This window comes from Nicotiana tabacum, chromosome 12 (assembly GCF_000715075.1).
Source record: "Nicotiana tabacum cultivar K326 chromosome 12, ASM71507v2, whole genome shotgun sequence".
Taxonomy (NCBI): Eukaryota; Viridiplantae; Streptophyta; class Magnoliopsida; order Solanales; family Solanaceae; genus Nicotiana; species Nicotiana tabacum.
This window is the reverse complement of record NC_134091.1, coordinates 125824208-125847015: the sequence shown is the minus strand read 5'-3', so window position 1 is coordinate 125847015 and position 22808 is coordinate 125824208. Positions and strand designations below refer to the sequence as shown.

At 37.3% G+C, this 22808-nt stretch overlaps 2 protein-coding genes across 4 annotated transcripts; one reads left to right on the top strand and one right to left on the bottom strand.

The window, feature by feature from the left end:
- Positions 1-1541: 1541 nt before the first annotated feature.
- Positions 1542-12430, top strand: LOC107821055 (homeobox-leucine zipper protein PROTODERMAL FACTOR 2-like). 2 transcript variants are annotated; one of them, XM_016647446.2, is made up of 9 exons: positions 1542-1675; positions 2192-2256; positions 2879-3319; positions 3542-3643; positions 4127-4327; positions 4434-4620; positions 10473-10738; positions 11185-11280; positions 12056-12430. In XM_016647446.2, exons 2-9 carry the CDS (start codon positions 2209-2211, stop codon positions 12428-12430), a joined length of 1716 nt encoding a protein of 571 aa, XP_016502932.1. In that variant the 5' UTR covers positions 1542-1675; positions 2192-2208. The 2 variants fall into 2 exon arrangements, with proteins under 2 accessions (XP_016502932.1, XP_075083153.1); XM_075227052.1 differs by having other exon boundaries at positions 3539-3643.
- Positions 11823-22388, bottom strand: LOC107821056 (uncharacterized). Of its 2 annotated transcripts, XM_075227054.1 has the most exons (17): positions 22049-22388; positions 21774-21914; positions 20750-20841; positions 20309-20405; positions 19219-19262; positions 16933-17021; positions 16440-16531; positions 16211-16357; positions 15803-15950; positions 15632-15708; positions 14962-15033; positions 14646-14693; positions 14427-14554; positions 14178-14334; positions 13830-14040; positions 13653-13740; positions 11823-12535 (listed from the first exon to the last, which is right to left on the bottom strand). In XM_075227054.1, exons 1-16 carry the CDS (start codon positions 22163-22165, stop codon positions 13694-13696), a joined length of 1707 nt encoding a protein of 568 aa, XP_075083155.1. In that variant the 5' UTR covers positions 22166-22388; the 3' UTR covers positions 11823-12535; positions 13653-13693. The 2 variants fall into 2 exon arrangements, with proteins under 2 accessions (XP_075083155.1, XP_075083154.1); XM_075227053.1 differs by lacking the exon at positions 11823-12535 and having other exon boundaries at positions 13255-13740; positions 22049-22386.
- Between the last annotated feature and the right edge of the window lie 420 nt (positions 22389-22808).

The following is a 22808-nucleotide window of genomic DNA, read 5'->3' as shown; positions in this document are numbered from 1 at the left end:
TTATGTGTCCACTTTAGCAAATCAAGAGAAAATTAATTATTATTATTCTAATTTTACCCTTATCATTAAGTAATTACTTTCCAAACTAATATGTACTAATTAGAGTCAAATATAGAATTCCAAAGTATCACTAACCATAATAATTTAGTAAAATAAATACTTAATTAATATTTCTTAAGCGCAGTACAAAATGCAAACCGGACAAGTATAAGGGGGCGTAGTTTTAATAGCAAATTTATTGGTTAACCATTGCTCTTCACATAAATTCCTCTTTTTCAGAAATTTCTTTAAATAATTTGTATCGTCAAATTAATTAAAGAAAAAAAAGAAAGAAAAAAAAAACTCTTGAGAATGAAAGCAAAAACCTAACTAGCGAAGAAGTTGCAGAAGCTTTAATTATAGTGCAGAAAGCAGTATTTTGGAGAATATTCCAAAATTAAATAAATGGTTTTAATTAACTTCTGGTTTGAATATTCAAGTGAAATTTTTGAATAATACTACATTACTAATTCTAACACTTGATCTAAGGAGGTCCCAGGTAGCAAGCATATGATGCATGTGTTATCATTGTATATTTCGTAGAACTAATATAATAAATTAAAATGAATATATCCTCTAAAAGTTGAGTGGAAGATAAGGGCAGCCCCGGCCCGGCCCGATGCACAAAGTATGTTGCATTCATCCGGGTTCTCGGGAAGGATCGCATCCTAAGGAGTTTGATGTAGATAACCTACCATGTTGCAAGTATTAGTGATTGTTTCCACATCTCGAACCATCAAAAAAAAATAAAAAAAAAATAAAGCTTATCTACGAAAAAAGTGCAGAAGACTTAAGAAATTTAACAAGCTTGCCTGCTAAAAAAAGACCTCTTATTATATTATAATACTCCACTTCTCCTATATTATCTGCTATTTTTTCTAAACAATTTGGTCGATGTTTAAGTAATATTTAAAGATTGTAGAAGAAAAAATATATTTTAAAATATGTCGGTAACTCAAAGAAAATTGATTAAAATTTTATCTAGGCCGAAGTATGACATAGTTAAGTCTTGGGAAAAAAAAAGGAACGGTAATGTTTATTTTGGGATAAATATGGGTGAAATACAATTATGATGTTTAAGATATTTTTTACTCCTATTTAAGGGGAGACAGAATCAAATTCTTCCACTTTTTATGACTTCTCGTTAATGGAATTAGTCTTTTTCTTATTTCCTTAAACATTTCAATTTGAATTTTGAAGGCACATTATAAGTTTAGCAAACTTTTTATAGAAAAGAGAAGTCAAACTCTTTGTGTTAAGTAGTTAGGTTCTGAATTTGAATTTTAAGGACTCTAAATTCTAATAGCGATATTAAGTATTAATAAGTAGGTTCTGAATTTATTTTTTATACAAATTTAGTGAATATTTTAATATAAATATAGGATTTGGACAGATCCAGGATTTAAACTTTATATGCTCAACATTTAAGGTTCTTAGTATTAAACCCTTTTATTTTTAAACCTATGGATTTAGGCCTATCATTTATTGCAATTGTAGTGAATTTTTACACCTAAGTTTACGTTACGTGGCGAATGTATACTGGGTTTAGATGAACCCGACACTGCAAACCATTTATATAATGGAAAGTTTAATGAACAAAAGACCTAGAGAGAGAAGAATAGAGACACGGCAGCAGGTTTAGTATAATTCATTTCTTGATTAATTTTGTTTCACATAAACTACAATTAATTATGCATGGGAATGCATGATATAGTTCTCATTTAATTTATCTTCATAGTTATTCATTTTCAAGCGGTACTCTTTTCATTAGTTTTCTTTAAATGATAAGCGATTCTGCCTTTAATATCACAGCCTTCCCCTCATTTAAATTTGATTAGTATTTCTTTGACGATTTATTCCTTATATTGGTTATGGTTTTTGTAACATATAGGTTACGGGTTCGAGCCGTGAAATCAGCCACTGATGCTTGCATTAGAGGCTGCCTACATCACACCCCTTGGGGTGCGGCCCTTTCTCGAACCCTCCGTGAACGCGGAATGCTTTAGGCATCGGGCTGCCCATTTTTTAAATTATTTAAATGGAAACAATGGTATTGGGGTTTTAGAATTTGATGATCGGTCTTTCTTATAGCAGTATTTTTCAGTTTTTATAGTTTCTCTATATCTTTGATGAGAGTTTTGATTGTTATTAGGTTTTGCAAATTACAAGATGTCCCCTGAAGAGAAACCAGGGTTGGAGCACTATGGATATTTAGAGGTATTTTAAATTCACCAAATTAAATCACAAGTATGTTATTTTGACATGAATTTAATACCATGAGAATATACGCAAAATTGCAGGGAGGGATTAAATATCGCCCGATATTTTTTACACGAAATATATACATTATTAAATTTTAATAAAGTTGTTGCTATGAGACCAGACGGTCACGGGTTCGAGCTGTGGAAGCAGCCTCTTGTAGAATGCAGGGTAAGGTTGCGTACAATAGACCCCTGTAGTCCAGCCCTTCCCCGGACACCGTGCATAACGAGAATTTAGTGCATCGGGTTGCTCTTACTAAATTTTAATAAATGACTTATAGTTCACGGGTTCGAGCTGTGGAAGCAGCCACTAATGCTTGCATTAGGGTAGGTTGTCTATATCACACCTCCTGGGGTGCGACCCTTCCCCGGACCTTGTATGAATATAGGATGTTTTATGCACCTGGCTGCCCTTTTTTATTAAGTTCTGAACTTACAATTTCAAAAGTATGATCGGTTCAGTAGTAAGAACCCAATGGTTGAACTGTCAAATTTAAATTCTGAGTTCGCCTCTGATATACATACTGAATTTTGATGAGCAAATTTCTCTACTTAGAAATCTAAACTTTGATTCTCAGTCCATGTCAGTCTTGGAAAGGGACATGCCTCGAGCAAGTGATCTTCTTTTATCAGTTTCAATGTGTGCTGAAGTATACAAAGGCAAAATTGTTGATCTTGCTTTAGCAGCAAGTGAAGAGCTAAGACAAATGGCTCAAGAACAAGAACCATTATGGCTATTTGATACCAACAAGCAAACTGAGATTCTCAATGAAGCAGAATATAAGCGACGATTCGTCCATCTTGATCCTACATTAGAGGAAATAATCAAAGTCATTACAAGAGGAGGGCCTATTGACATACCAAATCTTAATGGAAATGTTGATGACACAAGTGAAAATGCACAAATGTCAATGTTAGAAATGGAAAATTCAGCAATGCCCTCTGAAATTGAAGCATCAAGAGCTATTGGGATTGTCCTTGTGGATCCAATCAACCTTGTGAATATGTTGATGGATGTTGTAAGTTATAGATACATAGAACTAGTATTATAATATGTTGCACGGACTCTCCAAAATGTAGCCAGGTGCGTGTCGGATCCTCCAAAAATAGTGCATTTTTGGAGGATCCGATGAGGGTCTGGCAGCATTTTGGAGAGTTAGCGCAACATAGTTGTTTTAACCTTACTATTCTAAGTTATGTCAATCAATTGAAAATATGATACTTAATTGTTATGAAAGCAGGACCAGTGGTCATGTGTGTTCTCCAACATTGTCTCAAAAGCAACAAATCTTGGACTTCTAATGACAGGAGAAGATGGAAATCCTAATAAAGCCTTGCAAGTGGTAAGCTAAAGCACTTAGTCTAATCTTGTTGAGCTACAAAGCCATTTTGAATTCTGCTACAATTTTCTAGCTATACATTTGGTAGGCATAGGTTTCATCATATAGGAGCCACATACAAATCTAGACATTTGAATTGGGGGAGGGGGAATGTGGCCAAATTTTTTTATGACGCTGGTGCTCGGGCCAGGTTGGTGCACCTCGACTATTCCTGGTACATGGTAGTTGGTAACTCTACCCACCGAGGATTAGGTAGATGTGAAGAAATTACTTAGTATTTTTTGTCTCTGGTGAGATTTGAACTCTAGTCTGCCAAGATTTTCATCCACTTCATTGACTACTAGTTCACACCATTGAGCGCAGAATGTGGTCAAACTTTTGAAGTCCGTGGTGTCGTCTTACTTTAAAATCTCATGTTCTTGTTATATCAGTGAACACTAGAGTTTCTGGTGTATGTAAGCAAATTAAGAGACTGGTTTTTTTCAGATGACAGCACAATTTCATCTTCCTTCTCCACTAGTTAGGCCCCGGGAGGTCTATTTCGCGAGGTATTCTCGACAACTAGATTTCAACACTTGGCTGGTAACTGATGTCTCCTTGGAGAGTATTTTTCCAAATCCATTAGTCCAATGTCAAAGAAGACCATCAGGATGTCTAATTCAAGGGCTTCAAACTGGACTATCATTGGTAAAGCAAAATACATCTTACTGATCCAAATCAGCTATTATTCTTAACAAGATTTCGGTTCCTAGTTAGTACATTAATTGTTAGGATCATCGTGTGTTAATTTTAGGTTACTTGGGTGGAGCATAATGTAGTATGCAATGGTTTGGTTCCCCAAATGTTCAGGCAGATACTTAAATCAGGTGTTGCATCCAGTGCAAAGCGCTGGATGCTGACCATGGAGAGACATTATGACAGAAATGCAACTGTGAAGAAACAGCATGATCAACCATTGGAACAACCCTTGCAAGACAATAGTAAGCTTGTTTGCTTTTTCTCAAAATTAAACTGTATGATCCTAGTCGTCGTCATTTTCATTCGGAAAAAGGATAAAAATACCTCTTTACTATTAAAAAAATATCTTAATTTGTTCTCCGTTATACTTTAGAGTCATTCAAACTTGTACATGTTAGCAAATCGTTTCGTATTTGCCCTTGATCCGAACAGATCTCCAAGGTTCAGAGGAAAATGTTAACCTCACTCGACCTTGGTGGATAGAGTTACCTGATACGTGTTGTTAGTAGAAGGTAGCATGTATGCTGTGGAATTAGTCGAAGTGCGCGCAAGCTGGCCCGACACCATGGTTATCAAAAAAATTGAAAACTTTTTTCCTGCAGTATATTGATGTATAGAATCCAATATGTCCACACTGGAGCTCCGTTAAAGCCAAGGGCAAATACAAGACGATTTGCTAACTGTGAGAAAGCACGGGAGAAAATATATTATTGATATTAGATGTTTAAATACAATACAAGAGGTCCCTATTTATAGTTATACACTACAAGGAGATATTACTCCTCTTCCAATATGGGACAAGACTACACTATACATATCTGTAAACTAACACTCCCCCTCAAGCCGGTGCATACACATCATATGTACCGAGCTTGTTATACATGTAGCTAATACGAGAACCAGTAAGAAACTTAGTGAAAATATCTGCTAGTTGATCATTCGACTTTACAAACTTTGTAACAATATCTCCTGAAAGTATTTTTTCTCTGACAAAGTGACAGTCAATCTCAATGTGTTTAGTCCTCTCATGGAACACCGGATTTGATGCAATATGAAGAGCAGCTTGGTTATCACACACTAGTTCCATCTTGCTAATTTCTCCGAACTTTAACTCCTTGAGCAACTGCTTGACCCAAACTAACTCACACGTCACCATAGCCATGGCTTGATATTCGGCTTCGGCGCTAGATCGAGCAACTACATTCTGTTTCTTGCTCTTCCACGAGGCCAAGTTAACTCCTACTAAAACACAATATCCAGACGTAGAACGTCTATCAAAAGGTAATCCTGCCCAATCAGCATTTGTGTACCCAACAATCTGCTCGTGGCCTCAATCCTCGAATAGTAATCCTTTGCCTGGAGCTGACTTTATATACCGAAGAATGCAAATAACTGCATCCCAGTGACTATCACAGGGAGAATCCATAAACTGACTTACAACACTCACCGGAAAATACATGTCAGGTCTAGTTACTGTGAGGTAATTCAATTTGCCAACCAACCTCATATATCTCATAGGGTCTCTAAGAGGATCCCCTGTCCAGGCAGAAGCTTAGCATTCAGATCCATAGGAGAGTCAATAGGTTTGCAACTCATCATTCCAGTCTCCTCAAGAATGTCTAAGGCATACTTCAGCTGTATAACAATACCTAAGCTAGACTGAGCAACCTCAATACCTAGAAAATACTTCAATCTGTCGAGATCCTTAGTCTGAACGTGCTGAAAGAGATGTTGCTTCAGATTAGTAATATCATCCTGATCATTGCCAGTAATAACAATATCATCAACATAAACCACTAGATAAATACACAGATTAGGAGCAGAATGCCGATAAAATACAGAGTGATCAGCCTCACTACGAGTCATGCCGAACTCCTGAATAATTGTGCTAAACTTACCAAACCAAGCTCGAGAGGACTGTTTCAAACCATATAGTGACCTGCGCAATCTGCACACACAACCATTAAACTCCCCCTGAGAAACAAAACCAGTTGGTTGCTCCATATAAACTTTTTTCTCAAGATCATCTTGGAGAAAAGCATTCTTAATGTCTAACTGATAAAGAGGCCAATGATGTACGACATCCATAGACAAAAAGAGACGAACAGATGCTACTTTAGTCACGGGAGAGAAAGTATCACTATAATCAAGCTCAAAAATCTAAGTATATCCTTTTGCAACAAGACGAGCCTTAAGCCGATCAACCTGGCCATCCGGGCCGACTTTGACTACATAAACCTAACGACAACCAACAGTAGACTTACCTGCAGGAAGAGTAACAAGCTCCCAAGTGCCACTCGCATGTAAAATAGACATCTCATCAATCATATCATGTCGCCATCCTAGATGAGATAGTGCCTCACCTGTAGACTTAAGGATAGAAACAATGGACAAAGAAGATATAAAAGCATAATAAGGTGACGACAGGCGATGATAACTTAAACCGACGTAGTGGAAATTACGATTAAGTGTGGATCGTACACCTTTGCGGAGTGCAATTGGTTGACTAAGAGGAGACAAGTCCGCAGTAGGTGCAGAATCTGATGCGGGGCGTGAATCACCTGGGCATGATGCTGGATGTGGACGACGATGATAAGTCAAGAGTGGTGGAGCTGCAGAAAGTTGAACTGGATTATGTGGAGGAACTAGAGCTATAGGTGGTGGAGTTACAACTGGAGTTGTAGGTGGTGGAACTGGAGCTATAGGTGGTGGAGCTATAACTGGAGTTGTAGGTGGTGGAGCTGGAGTGACTGAATCTCCAAAAGATGAAACTGATAGTACCTCAGAAATATCTAAGTGATGACCTGAACCTGTGAAATATGATTGGGTTTCAAAGAAGGTAACATCAGCGGACATAAGGTACCGCTGGAGGTCAGAAGAGTAGCATCTATACCCCTTTTATATTTTTGAGAAACCCAGAAATACGCACTTAAGAGCACGAGGAGCTAACTTATTTGTTCCTAGAGTAAGGTTATGGACAAAATAAGTACTTCCAAAGATACAGGGTGGAAGAGAGAACAAAGGTAAGTGGGAAAACATGACAGAGAATGGAACTTGGTTCTGGATAGCTGAAGATGGCATACAATAATAAGATAGCAAGATGTAAGAACTGCATCCCCCGAAAAATACAACGGAGTATGAGATTGTATGAGTAGGGTACGAGTAGTTTCAATAAGATGTCTATTCTTTCTTTCATCTACCCCATTTTGTTGAGATGTGTACGGACAAGATGTTTGATGAATAATCCCATAAGATTTTATAAACTGCTGAAATGGGGAAGACAAATACTCTCGGGCAATATCACTACGAAATGTGCGAATAGAAACTCCAAATTGATTTTGAATTTCAGCGTGGAAGGTCTAGAAAATAGAAAACAGCTCAGATCGATTTTTTATCAAAAATATCCAAGTGCACCTCGAATAATCATCAATGAAACTGACAAAGTAGCGGAATCCCAAGGTGAAACTGACCGACTAGGACCCCAAACATCTGAATGGACTAAAATAAAAGGTGACTCTGCTCGATTATCAAGACGCCGAGGGAAATGTGAGCGAGTATGCTTACCGAGCAGATATGACTCACACTCTAGAGCTGATAAGTGAGATAAACCAGATACCATTTTATGAAGTTTTTACAAACTGGGATGTCCCAACCGTTTATGTAATAAATCTGGTGAATCAGTAATACAGGACAAGTTGTAGAAGGAAGACAAGATGTGAGTCCATGTGATTTAGCAAGGATAAGGTAATAAAGTGCATTTGATTCACACCCGGTATCAATGATCCGTCCCGTACTGCATTCCTGTATAAAAACATGGTCATCAAGAAATAAAACGGCACATTTAAGTGATTTGGCTAAGCGACTAACAGCTATGAGATTAAAAGGACTATTGGGAACATAAAGGACTGAATCTAAAGGTAAGGAAGGAAGTGGGCTTGCTTGACCTATTGCAGTTACCATGGTTTGAGACCTATTCGCCATTGTGACATTTGGAAGAGATTGAGAATACGAAATAGTAGTGAAAAAAGATTTGTTACCAAAAATATGAGCTGATGCACCTGAATCAATGACCCAAGACTCAGAGGATGAAGTATGGGAGAAACAAGTCACGCTATTACCTGTTTGAACAACAGAAGCTATCTCAGAAGATGTCTGCTTACATGCTTTGTACTGAAGGGACTCAATATAATCTGCTAAAGAAACCATTCGACTATTCAAAGCATCGGTTCCCATATCGCTACGAGATGTCTGCTTACATGCTTTGTACTGAAGGAACTCAATATAATCTGCTAAAAAAACCATCCGACTATTCAAAGCATTGATTCTCATGTCGCTATAATTTGTAGTAGTAGGGTTAACTTGAAATAGTGAAAATAAGTAACTCCTGTGAGAAAACTGAAGAAATAGCTTGAAAAACACTGTTTACAACAGGAAAACAGAACACTGTTCACGCTGGAAATACTGTAGCTCGCCGGAATCTACTGTAGCTGACGGAAAAACTCAAAGTGGTCGGAATGAAACAAAACCAGTGAGGGTAGGATCGGAATTACCAGGCGATCCTACTATTCAACTGGAACTTTTTCAAAATCTGGCCGGAACAGTGTTCACGCGCCGGTGCGTGGGTCAGATCTCGCCGGAAAAATTTTCTTTTCCCGGCACGTGAGGGCGTGTAGATGTGTGTTTTCCGGTGGGGTTGACTAGGGTTTGGTCGCCGGAGCTTGAGGAGTCTTGTGGTGGTGTTGGTTTTTGTACAACACCAACAGAAAGTGATTTGCTTACGGACAACCTTTTAAGTCGCCGGAAAATAGCACGGTGAAGAGGTCTTTCTTCCCGGAAGTCGCTGGAATGATACACAGTGACGGGTTTCTCACTAATGCTCTGATACCATGTGAGAAAGTACGGGAGAAAATATATTATTGATATTAGATATTTAAATACAATACAAGAGGTCTTTATTTATAGCTATACATTATAAGGAGATATTACTGCTCTTCCAATGTGGGACAAGACTATACTATACATACTGTAAACTAATACTAACGACCAAGGGTATGAATGACCCTGAAGTATAACAAGTACCTTGGATCAATTATTCAGGGAGATGGGGAGATAGACGGGGATGTCACGCACCGTATCGGGGTGGGGTGGGGTGGATGAAATGGAGGTTAGCGTCCGGAGTCTTGTGTGACAAGAATGTACTACCGAAACTTAAAGGTAAGTTCTACAGAGCGGTGGTTAGACCGGCCATGTGGTATGGGGCTGAGTTTTGGCCACTCAAGATTTCACATATCCAGAAGATGAAAGTAGCAGAAATGAGGATGTTTAGATGGATGTGCGGGCACACTAGGATGGATAAGATTAGGAATGAGGATATTCGGGTGAGGGTGGGCGTCGCTCTCGTGGATGACAAGATGCGGGAGGCGAGGCTTAGGTGGTTCGGGTACGTGCGGAGGAGGAGCCAAGATGCTCCGGTTAGGAGGTGTGAGCGTTTGGCTCTGGCAGTTACGAGAAGAGGTAGAGGGCAGCATAAGAAGTACTGGGGCGAGGTGATCAGGCAGGACATGGCACAACTTTAGATTTCCAAGGACATGGCCCTTGATAGTAAGGTACGGAGGTCGAGCATTAGGATTGTAGGTTAGGGGGTAGTCGAGCATTTCTCTTCGCTGCGTCGGCTAGTCTGATAGTGTTTCGTCTAGGACTGCTAGCGTTTTTGTTGTGTTTCACTTCTTCTTTTTTTTCATATTTTGGCCTTTCTATTTATTTGTTGTATTTTACGATGCTGATACTATTTTTCTGGCTTCTGTTGGGGTTACGAATCTATTGTCTCTGAGCTGAGGGTCTCCCGGAAACAGTCTCTCTATTCCTTCGGGGTAGGGGTAAGATTTGCGTACATTCTACCCTCCCCGGACCCCATTAGTGGGATTCTACTGGGTTGTTGATGTTGTTGTATATAGTGAATAGGTAAAGTTGACCTTTCCCTTGTCATTCTTCGATGTCTAAAACTCTAAAGGAATACATATAGTCTATTATGTAAAGAGAAAACTAGCTTTAGTACTGATCATCGGCTATTCTTGTGTTTATCTTTATATTCTAGACATAGAAGAAGGAAGGAAGAATTTAATGAAGTTGGCAGAACGGATGGTGAGAAGTTATAATGCTATTTTTAGCTCATGCAATGAAAACCAGTGGATGCCCTTAAGGATACAAGGTGGTGGGAATAACTTCGCGAAAACAAGCTTGAATTTAGATGCTCGAGGAACCCCTCGTGGTGTTGCAGTAACGATTTCAACGTCTGTGTGGCTACCGATCCCACAGAAAGACGTTTTTGAGTTCCTTCGAGCAGGCGAAAATCGCTGCAAGGTAATCTGCTACATAGAACTCTTCAACATTTAGCCATGCTAGTACATTAGTAGTGTACAACAACAACAACATACCCAGTAATATCCCACACCCTGAGGTCTGGGGAGGGTAGTGTGTACGCAGACCTTACCCCTACCTTGTGAGGATAGAGAGGTTGTTTCCAATTAGTACATTAGTAGTGTGTTTTTGTTATATTCTTAGAGCAGATTCACTTTTCTTTTTCTCTTTGCACCAGTTTTAGGTTCAATGATACAAATATATAGAGGGGAATGTTGGGGAGGGTGAGTTTAGGATTCAACTGTCGAGACGCCTTTGGGAGTAAAGCCTTCTTAGTTGATAGAGTTTATTCCATTTAATTAAAACTCCACTTATTACATCCATCTTCAGTGCTGCAATCTGTATTCTGAACTGATGCCATTTTTCATTGCTACCACATATTGTTGTAGTGGGATTTACTCTCCATTGGGTGTATGACTCGCGATGAACTACATATTTCTTCAGCACGAGACCCTGCAAACTCTGTTTCACTAGTCATGGTAGAGGTATGTCAATTTAATAACTTGTACTCCGTAAGTAGTACGTTTTGATTTTAATTTCTTATTTTATTTTACAAAGGTGGTGTCGAGCCAGCTTTCATGTCCATTGGGTACCTACTACCTCCCATAAACACATGAGGGTAATTATGCCTACCAAGACTTAGGTAGAAGGGAAAACTCACCTAATATTTTTTGATTTAGAATTCTACAAGGAATGAAGTTGAGACATATGTTGCGCGGACTCCCTTGTCGAATCCTCCAAAAATGCACTATTTTTGGAGGATCCGAAATGCTCCCGAGGACATTTTTGGAGAGACCGGACAGCAAGGTTGATACATAACATAATTAAGCAATTAAAAGTGTACTATCTAACAGCTTAAGCTTCTAGATGAGATGGTCGCACGCTTCAACATGGTATTAGAGCAGACAGAGGTTCTGTGTCCAAATCTCACCGTCACCAGAGGCGTATGTAGTGTTATAGTACCGGGTTCATCTGAACCCAGTACTTTTGACGTAGAGCAAAAAATTAGTGTAAAAATTCACTAAAATTGCAACACATAATGGGTCTCAACCCATAACTTTATAAATATAATTGGTTCGGTACTAAAAACCTTAAATATTTAACTCACTGTGTTTAAATCCTGGATCCGCCTCTGACTGTCACCCAAAAAGCAAAAACATATTTCCAAGTGTAATAAGCCAACACGTGACAGACCGTGTTGAGAATTCTCTCTGACGGTCACACATTTCAACAGTTTCTAACAGTTTTCTTGATTAATAGCCTCCCAATGGAAGAGAAGACAAATCAGAAATGTTTTACCTCCAAGAAAGCTTCACAGATACAACAGTAATGTACATAATTTATGCACCAGTTGATGCCTCAGCTGTGCAGCATATTATGGAAGGTAAATACTCAGATGATGTAGTAATGTTGGCTTCAGGATTTGCTATCCTCCCTTTCTCTCCTGAAAAAACAAACTTTCCAGAGGATATTCTTACTGGTGGAAGTGTTCTAACCATAGCATTTCAGTTGATGGATGAAGAACTATCAACGCCGGAGTATCTTCCCCCACACTCGGTGTTAACAGCAAACAAACTCATATCTGAAACAGTTTCCCTAATCAAGGATTCATTGTTGTTCAACTCTGTATGTTGAAACATTTATTTTGTTCCTTAATATTCTTCTTTACTGAGATGAGAAGATGTTTGGCATCTAGAGAAACTATGCCAAGACTGTCATTTCCCTTGCTTTTTTTTCCTCCTATTAAATAGAGAATAGAGAACATTAAGATTCATGTTTAGTGATCGAAATTGTAATTTTTTTCAAATGTTTTTCAAGTATGACAATCCCCTGCAAAATAAATTACCAATATAAGCTGCATTATATTTGGAAAAAGCTGATTACTCTGTTTTCTGGTTTTTTGAGTGATATTTGGTGGATTTGATCATTCCAAGGCCAGGCTACAGTTTAACTCCTCTAGATATATATGATATTTAAAAGACGAATAACTTTGTATAGGAATGAAATAAACTTGATGTCTATGGATAATATCAAAACGAATTTGGGTCGAAGAAATATATACGCAAAGGCTAGTTTTCAGACTGGTAATTCAAAAATAGACAGCATTTGCAAAGTCATTGAAAAATAATCACTATTTTACTGCAATACGGACCGATCCAGCATAATATACTGGAGATTGGTGCACCCTTCCAGCATATTATGCTGGAACTCCAACACGCAGAAAGTTCCAGCATAATATACTGGAGATTGGAGCACCTATGTATGAACTTCCAGCATATTATGCTGGACCGGTATATTATACTGGAACTCTAGCATATTATACTGGAGTTCCAATATATTATACTGGAACTCCAGCATAATATACTGGAGTTCCAGTATAATTAGTATAATATGATAGAGTTCCAGTATATTAGTTTTCGTTCAGATTTATCTTTACATGAAAAGTGGCAAAATTTCGATTACTTTTGAAACTGTGGCTATTTTTCAATTACCACTTGTAAATCTAGCTATTTTTTAATTTATCCCAATATACACGGACTGGTTCGTTTCATTCGTTCATTGGACCAAAAGCTTCTTACGCTGATAATAATTTCTCAGCACCCAGAATGTAAAAAAGGCAGAAAACCAAATCATACACAAGAGAATAGATTAATGTACATTTGATCTAATGCGCCAGCATAAAGCAAAACCACCCCTCTTATCAAAAAATGTTAGCCCGGTGAACTAAGCTCCCGCTATGCACAGAGTCCAGGGAAGGGTCGGGGCACATTGCCTGATGTAGAAAACTGGAACAAATGGATTTCTTTACATATTTGCTCTAACACTTTGTTCTTTATCTTCTGTTAGCATTACTCACCCAGATTGTGTAGTGAATGACGAGCAATTCCAGACGATACACTATCTTCCAGGAAGAATATCAGTAAATGAGTAATCATGGGGAGGACCTGCGTATCATGTTTTCCACCTAATTAATAACAATTCAAGCTGTCTTCGTTGAAAAATAAAATTCGGATAACATTTACATTCAGCTTACCTTCTTGTTCACCTAAAATGTAAAATGGAACATGGGAAATCATTTTAGTTCCCCCTTCACTCCAATTCACAGTGCCAGGTTTCTGCATCCCTTTACTTGGAGATTCACATGGTCCCAAGATAGACAAACATATAGCAGGTTCATTCATCAGACCCAAATAATCACGTGCACGCCTCCAGACTCTTGCATCTGAGATCCGAGAACGTGCAACCTGTCAATCAGATTGACAAATTAAGCATAATAACCCAAAATCTGAGACATTTACCATCATATCAACTGCTGCCACGAAATACTTTCTCTAAAAGGTGATCGCTGTAAACTGCCACAATAAAAGCTAGATACACTAACCTTTGCCAAGGATACACGGGCCCTGGGCAAAAGCTCACGGTGATATGTGGCAAGCTTGGCAATGGCTGTCACAACGAAACACAATAATCTTGATTGTGATGATTTTCTGAATTTTGCAGTATCAGACCCAAGAGCTGATTCACGCAGACCCAGACGGCTTATCAGCAAAAGAAAAACATAAAACTCAGTAAAGAGTGGCATCTCAAAATGAATCTCTGATGTTGTGCAAAGCAGTCAATAACAGTCTACCTTGAAGAAAGGTTTTCATACAAAAGTAATTCCAAGCTCTCAAAGAGTTCGCGAGCGGCATCTTTGTGGGCTTCACCACCACCTCCATGCTCCCCAATTACCCAGCATAATTGTAATGCCAATTCAGTCTGAGAACAGTTAACCTTCAGTCAGTTCTTTCAGGTTAAATGAGATAGAGATATATGCCTTATTGTGACTTTGGAAAGAAGGTCCAGTCACCTTTGTCGGACTATCATAAGCTTCTCCAAGTCTGTCCACTATAGGCTTCTGCACAAACATAGGGGTGGCTAAAAGTACACCAAATCAAGGAAAACAGGGAAGGTAAAGAGGAAAGAGAGGGGATTGCGGGTCTTATGATTCATTGAGAAAAACTCAAATATAAAAAAGTTATGAGATGAGATATGGGCAAAATAAAATACACGAAGGTGCGCAAGTCATGCAGAAATGCACTTCATTACCATTCTAACCAATTACGACTTTGAATTACTATACAAGATCAAAGTGACGACTTGCTAGGTATAATTAAGACCAATACCTTCAGAAGTGCAATGAAACTAGGAGATCGATTAAAGGCTGCAAGCATGAGCTCTAAGATCCTCTTTTGAACCTACAAATATGAGTTGGAATGTATCACCAACTAAAATTCCAAGTACACTCAAACAGTTAAAAGCACTACTATGATACTGTGCAAAGGTGGCATCCACTCAAAGGGTCCCAGCATTAGGAGAGGGATCCTCCTGTAAAAGATGAACCATAACTATTCTATTAAAAAATGCTCCTTCTTTCCTAAATTTTTTTTGTATCCGCCAAATTCTCGTCCTTCTAAAACTCTACAAAAGTTCGTTGCACGGATATCATTCAGTTTTGAGTATAAACTTCAATGCCTTGAAACAATTCTTAGATTCAAAAGAAAGCAAACTTCATTTTTCAACATTCATGAAAATGCATGAAGAAAAAGAAGCAGGCAATCTGCTCCACTGGAAAGGAGCCATTCATATCTCTGCTCTACAGAAAGGGACCACTAATCCAAGTACTTTTTTTAGAAGACTAATCCAAGTACCTTTAAAACCACAAAGCTATAAAAAAAATGATAATGATAATTTATGGAACTACAATAGGAGATTTCTCCATAGAATATTGCATAATCAACATGATGCTACAATTTGAGAAGGCAACCTTCAATTTATCTACACGAACTTAGATACCTCGTACAAGAATAGCTTGTCTGGAAATAAATTGGAATATCTTGCCATAAGTAGGGGAACCAGAGCACATATTAGAGCTGCAACAGAAACATTATGAATCAAACTCTTCATAGAGCTGCTTCCTTGTTTATCAAGAGAAAAAGCCCTCCTGCATAAAATGGATGAACTTACAATCACTGACTTCATGGATCGCTGTAGCAATATACATATCAAGCAGCCGAGGCGTCATTCTCAGTGCTTGTTTCAGTCTATCAGACATAGGCGAGCTAACTGCTGCTTGTAGAGCCGCAGCCACTGCAGGAGAAGCCCAGTGGCGTTCCTAATGATTAAGAGAACCGTGAAAGAGATAAATTAGAAAAACTTGGTAAGAAAACAAACTATAGGATGATCTAGTAGAATATATCATCAAAGAGAGCATCAGAATGAGCATGAATTAATATTTTGGAAGTGAAACATAGTTATTTGCACTTTTTGAAGCAAAATAAATGCTAGCGGTTTTACTTGGACGTCTAATCTCTCTGTTTACAGCATGCAACCCTGCAGCAATTTAGAGTTTCTAAGACATAGAAAAGATCATACAGCTAGACCATCGTTCTCATCCTTGAGAAGCTCAAGAAAGAACGGATCAGCTACTGCCATAGTGGTGCTATCCTCAGATTCAGAGTCGACCCCTCCATCTCCTATGGTTGATCCAGTATACGCTTCATCCATGAGTGCTAGCAACATCTGTTACCAAGAGGAATCTCCTCAATCATATCCACAATACTGAAATTTCAGTAATCTATCATTCAGAATAGTAAATAATAACCTCAGGAGCTGTACTCTTCTGTATCGAAGCTATGCTACTGCCCACCAGTGATCCTGAACTTTTCTCCACCTTTTCCAGTGCCACAACCAATACTGCCAAAGATGAAGAGAAGGTCTTATACTCTCATAGAAAGAGGAACAACTAGAATAAACCAATAATGGATCTTTGCCGCTACTTGATAGAACAACAGCTTAAAGTACAAAAGCACAAACCTTTTTCTGTTTTTAGCTTTTGTTCAAAAATCACTTTGCAAGCATCAAGCATAAGTTGTTATTGAACAATTCAAAGTGTAAAATCAGAACCCATTGCCAATGAACCAAGGTTGACGCCTTTTAGGGATAGAGGGAGGGGACCACTTATTAAGGTAAGTAAAAGTGTATAATGGTCATTGTTGTTCAGTTCATAGAATTCATGTATAACCCCTGATCTTATTGTTTTACTTTTTTCTCATTTGGGGTGAGGATGAGCAAAAAAGCCATAAAGTAACACTCACTAGGCAAGTCTATGATTGATGGAAAAAGTGGAAGAAATGACCCCTGGGAAATCAAACCAGGAAATACTCTAAGAAATGCTTTTTCCAATCTGCATGGATGATCAAAAGTATTTGTAAGTGTCGTTCCATAAATAACAATAGGAGAATTAGGTCTACCATACTTTATAAGTACCACATAAAGCAAATTTTGTTAGCCATTGGACTAAACAAAAAAATAAAATAAAATAAAACAATGCTTAGGAGAAACTAGCTGAGAAAAGGAGCTATACATTATCCTCTCCACTTTTAGCCCAGCATAGCTACACCAAATAGTCCAAATATATGAGACATAAAATGTTGCAAAGTGTCCATTCATGACATGGATTTGCATGCTGGCAAAGTGTAAAGTCCCACAGATTTTAAACCTTAATCTCAATTAAATACGGACTGAAATACGTGATTAAAGTTCAATATACGGGTTAATGAGGTCATATGACAAAGTGAGATGATAGAGGCATAAATGTAAGTGTTTGGGATGCATTGGCAAAGCATTGGACTGGTAGAAGGTCAAAAGATAGCAAAAATTGAAGTTAGGAAATCAAGTAGGGTACTCTTATATATTAAACATTTTTCTTCATATTGCGCCTTTTTCCGGTGAAGCCCACACTTTTAAGTGTGCTTTGTGCTTTAAGCCCCAACAGCGCTTTATCCCTTTCTTGCGCTTTTCGCTTTTCATTTCATTCTATTATCATATAGGCTCCATAGACCTACTATGGGTTTTTGGATATGTCATGGGTACTAATTATGTCATTCATGGATGAAACATTCTTTCTTCATAAGTTGAGGCCGATGAGCTAATATTAATCTATGTGCATAATGGTATTACATTTGGCATGTTGCATCATTAATCATAAATGGAACATATGGGATAGATGGTTGACTCGATGGGAGGTAAAGGCATAGGGTGCTAGTTACGCGCTTAGCCAATTTGGGGGCACATGAGAGTACAAACTTTCAAGCAAAACTCTTGCAATCATGGAGCATCCATGATGACAAATAAAAAATGGCAGAATTCGGTTAACTGTATAATTCTACAAATAAGAGAAAGTACAGACACCAAATTTTAGGTTGCATATGGGAGTAATACTCAAGTCCAACATGACAATAGTCAGATGCCTGGACATGTAATTGAGACTTCCTATACTATTATATTTTTCTCAAAATTTAGAAAATTCTTTCTAAATTCAGGAACTCGTATCATTCTTTTGGATACTAGGCACTACTTCTGAACTACCTCTTCTTTCTTTTGGGCACAAACGCGAACTTCAAAAAAAGAAAATTTGACACTTTTTAGAATATACAAATATTTCAATCCCTTTTATAAAACCAAGTTACATATCAGAAAAGAAGAGAAGACTTCTGCACTAGATTTAGACATTAAGTCGTATTAATAACGTTTTCGAGAGCACTTTTAAGTATATGAGATACTTCCTATACTTTGTTCAGTTTTTCATGACCTGCATATGTTGTTTGTGACGTCAGGACCTACGAATTCGATGGAGCTCTCCTTCATATGTTGTGCTCACAGTTCTTAATGTTCTTTGATAGATTAAATTCATAAATTATCCCGTGTCTTATTCTTCTTGCGCCCCCCTTATTTCCAAAGTTTTTCTGTCTTCTTTTCTGCATCCAACACAAAAATAATGGTCTTGATCGTGTTAGTATCTGATCCTCCTCCATAATAGGCCAAGGGGCAAGCGACCCAGTGCTCAAAATTTAAGAAACTCAGGAAGTTTAGAAGTCTTTGGTTTTGTGGCTGCAACACCAACTCTTGAAGGATGATACTACAATTTAGGAGGCGAAATGGAACTTTTCACTTTTCAGTGCCTTAATGAGCATTGCCATCACAATTATAAATAAAGTGCCCTCTACATGCATTTGAAAGAACAAGCAACAAATTCTACTCTCTGATAATAATAAATGCTACACTCCGCGTAAAACCATGCAGCAACCAATCTGATCCATATTATTTAAATGACATCTTGGTTTCATGTATTGCAATAAAGGAAATTTATTTCAGCAGAATTTTCGAAAAAAAGAAACAAATAAAAAGAAGCTGAAAAAATAAGGATATTGGACCAAATTAGTTTCTCAACATTTCAAAAACAAGGTTTGAGTAGCCAATTATAGAATACAAGAACAAAGAACAAGAAAAAAAAAGGAGTAACATAATCAATCCATTCATAGGCATAATTCTACAAAATTTCCATTTTTTATCTAATAAAATGAGATAACAACCAGACTTACTTCTCCCCATTCCATGCAATTAGCTTCAGCAATAACGGGAAAAACTGCAATGTCATGAGAGATCAGATTTCTAAGAGCATATAAACACCCAAATAAATTAATGGCTAGTGTATTCCATTCTTACAGAAGAGTGTGTATATGCATACAAGGTTCACATTATGCTTGATTTCAAATGATTATAGAGATCAATCAACAATGTCTCAGTCCCAAATTAGTTTGGAGCCAGCTATATGTATCCTTTGTATCTGTGGCGCTCTACTTAGGTCATAATTATTCAAATGACCATAGAGAGGTAAATCCAAAATCCGTTCACCTATAGTACTATGCCAAATGCATTGTAACTGTCACACTGCCATAAGAAGATTATATAAGGAAAGGATGTCCAACATCACTACTGTGGTTCAAATTTAAAGCCCTTCTATTCGAGGAGAATGTTATGATGCTATTTTTTTTTCTTCTTTCTTTTTTGGTTTCCTGGAAAGGGAAGAATCAAAAACATTTCATAGGTACCAAAACGTTTTATGGAAACATCTTTTTGTAAGTAGATTATATGGGAAGATCTTGTCTACAATTGGAAATAATTTGGACTACACTAGCACGACCAAGAGAATAATCAATGCTAGGTTAACTCAAGATGAAGCAGAAGGCTAGTGCATATTAGACAGATAGGGGTGTACAGTAAAGGCCAGCATGATATGCAGGACTCCTATGAATTTGCATGTTTAGCAAAATTATAGCATATATCATATCTAATAGACTATTCAATAGTGTTAGCTGATTCAACCTGTTATCAGGCTACATCAATATGACCATACATCCAGGATCAATCAATGTGTAAAAGCTACAGATGTTCTCTACTAATATGTATAACTGTTACATCTGTTACTAATTAGAGAATTTTAAAAGGAGAAGGCGAGAGAATATTCACTTCACCTGCACTGTGTCAAGAAAAAAGAAATTATAGTACAACATGAAGGTATCAAATTCACACTCTTTAAAAGATGCTATTCTACTCTGTTACAATTGATGACTTGAGCATTACACTCCCACAAATTAGAATTAATTTCAGCAACTAAAGCTGAATATGTACCTGGGGAAGTAAAGTAGGGAACGAACTTGAAATTTTTTTCTTGTTTGCATTCAGAAAGCCAAGGGTTGCTTCTGCAACAATAGGGTCTGCAAACTCACTGCAGTAAGCATTAGGGATTGCTTAACAAATCCAAGTAGAGTGATTTATTACTTATGTCTTGTAAAATAGAAATATATCATTCTAGTAAATCAAGAAATGTAAAAATGGAAGCTACACTACTTGAAGCTGATAGCATGAGGTGAACAAATTACAAGGGGAATTTCTAATAGCATACTAATCAACTGAACCACATTCAATTAGGAAGGTGATGAACAACGAATGTATACTATTTGCCGTGCTTTCGCGGTCAGATCGTCTTACATCATATTACCACAATTATGAAAGGCTAGGCGCAAGTGAAAATCTTCAAACTTCTAACAAAGGAAAGGAATGATTCCTTACCGGCTCAAGCATGACTTAAAAAGAGTCCGTAAACTAGGATCAGCGTCATGCAGGACCACATCTCCGAAGTCAAGAAAAAACTGGAGTATAGCCTATATAACGAAAAAAGACATCTTTAGCATTAGCATATACCTTGTCCCAGAAAAAAAAACACAATAATAGAAATAAATGCTTACTTTTGAAAAATACAGCCATAAAGTGGCCCGAATTTAATCATCGATCAGAATGCCAGGTAAAATTTCTATTATGAAATTAGAATACCATGGATATTAAAGCAATCAGCATGAAACACTTCACATCAAAAAAGGTTCACAACAGCAGTTCAAAACTTCACTTTCACATATTAATGCACCATTTTTGTCCAACCAAAGGGTATATGTCCAAGTGCGCAAACATAAGTATAATGGGAATACAAGTACATATGAGTGCTTGTCAAGTGTAGGTAGACATATTCGTCTTATTTTCTTATTGGTCCATTCCAAAAATATTGTGTAAAATTCTATATTTTGATAAAATTAATTTTAAACTTCCTATTTTATCCTTAAGAGAAGCTTCTCATGCCACACACAATGTTATGGGAAGTTCAAACTACAAGTATCAAAAGTCTTCTAGCCAGCCAGAAGTGTTAAAAGTCCTCATTTTTTCTTAAATTTCGTATCTACTTAAACTATACCGAACAAATTTGAACTGAGGGAGTATCTGAAAAGACTGCCCATTTTCCTCCGAGGTTGCTCGTGACACAGTTATCCGATTAGATAATATTAGAATAGTCCTTTTTAATCTCCCTCGTTGTCCTGCTATTATAAGCTACACCGAAATTAAACTAAATTATTTGATTCAAAACTAGCAGTAAAAATGGAGAAATTTTACCTTCTTCCTACAGAGACAAGTATCTGATAATCGATATATTTAAAAAAAAAAAACTGAAATTTCTAACAATTTCAAGTATTAATGTGCAAAGTGCAGTTAGAAATTCACTTCAAATAGACGCAGCATAAAAGTGAAAGCAGGGGGGAAAGAGTACCAATAGAAGAAGGCCATTGGAGGTTTGAGACTGCGAAATCGAAGCAACACATCGCTGAAATATCCTATTTAAATGAGGATAAACCCTAGCGATCAAATCTTCGGATTTCTCACTTATGCATAAATCGCAAAGACTTTTGACCTGAAAATGACAACACAATCAATAAAATCAACTACTACACCTCAATTACAAATGAGTTAATTTTGTATCAATTGAACAATGCGTGCAACTCTGTGTATGTGTGTGTGTGTGTGGAAAAAGCGAAAAAAACTGACGGAATTGAGGAGAGAAGGATCGGAGGCGGGGTCGTTAGCGAAATTGGAGTCCCTGGCACTGTGGGATAAGGATCTTAAATGGAAATCAAACTCCTTGTATTTGTCTCCACCGGCCATTTTTTTTGAAGTTGCATCAATGGCTGAATTGCTGCTACTGCTACTGTTATTATGTTGCAGATTTACGGCTTTGTCGTCCACCTCTTCTTGTTCGTTCTTCTTCTACCTGGTTTTTTCTTCTTTTTTTAAAAAAAAAATGTTTTTATTATTGATAATTAGGAAATTGTCAACAATAAACAAAATGAAAAACATAGAAGAACAAGATGAAAACAAATTAAAATAATTTATATGAAAGTGATATCTTGTAAAAACCGATATTAAAGTAATTAAATGGCAGGTTGACTTATAATAGCCTCGACCTTTTTTTTTAATCATCACGTATTCCATTCTTACTCGTATAACTAATCTGGATTTATTGCAAGTTAGGTAAACGTTGCCTATTAAGAAATTTTTTATTTTAAAATTCGAAATTAGGACCTCTAGTTCTTCATTTTGAGGACTCAACCCCGAAACTTTTAGGACCCGTTTAGTCATAGATTTTGCCAAAATAAATTTGGATTTTATTTGGCAAACACATGTTTGGTCATAGATTTTGCTTACATTTTGGCAAAATCCTAAATCCCAAATCCCAAAACCAGCCAAAATATCACTATTACATTTTTTAAAAATTGCCTCAATCTTTTGTATTTTATAAAAGAGTCCA

What these genes read in the sequence shown, in the direction of transcription:
- LOC107821055 (XM_075227052.1), top strand. Translation starts at nt 2,209, where the DNA reads ATGTCCCCTGAAGAGAAACCAGGGTTGGAGCACTATGGATATTTAGAG. An exon ending in AGCACTATGGATATTTAGAG is followed by an intron (nt 2,257 to 2,878) that starts GTATTTTAAATT and finishes TTTGATTCTCAG; the next exon opens with TCCATGTCAGTCTTGGAAAG. An exon ending in ACAACCCTTGCAAGACAATA is followed by an intron (nt 4,621 to 10,472) that starts GTAAGCTTGTTT and finishes TTTATATTCTAG; the next exon opens with ACATAGAAGAAGGAAGGAAG.
- LOC107821056 (XM_075227054.1), bottom strand. Translation starts at nt 22,165, where the DNA reads ATGGCCGGTGGAGACAAATACAAGGAGTTTGATTTCCATTTAAGATCC. An exon ending in ATTGCATGGAATGGGGAGAA is followed by an intron (nt 17,022 to 19,218) that starts GTAAGTCTGGTT and finishes TCATCCATGCAG; the next exon opens with ATTGGAAAAAGCATTTCTTA. An exon ending in TATGAAAACCTTTCTTCAAG is followed by an intron (nt 14,335 to 14,426) that starts GTAGACTGTTAT and finishes TTTGCTGATAAG; the next exon opens with CCGTCTGGGTCTGCGTGAAT.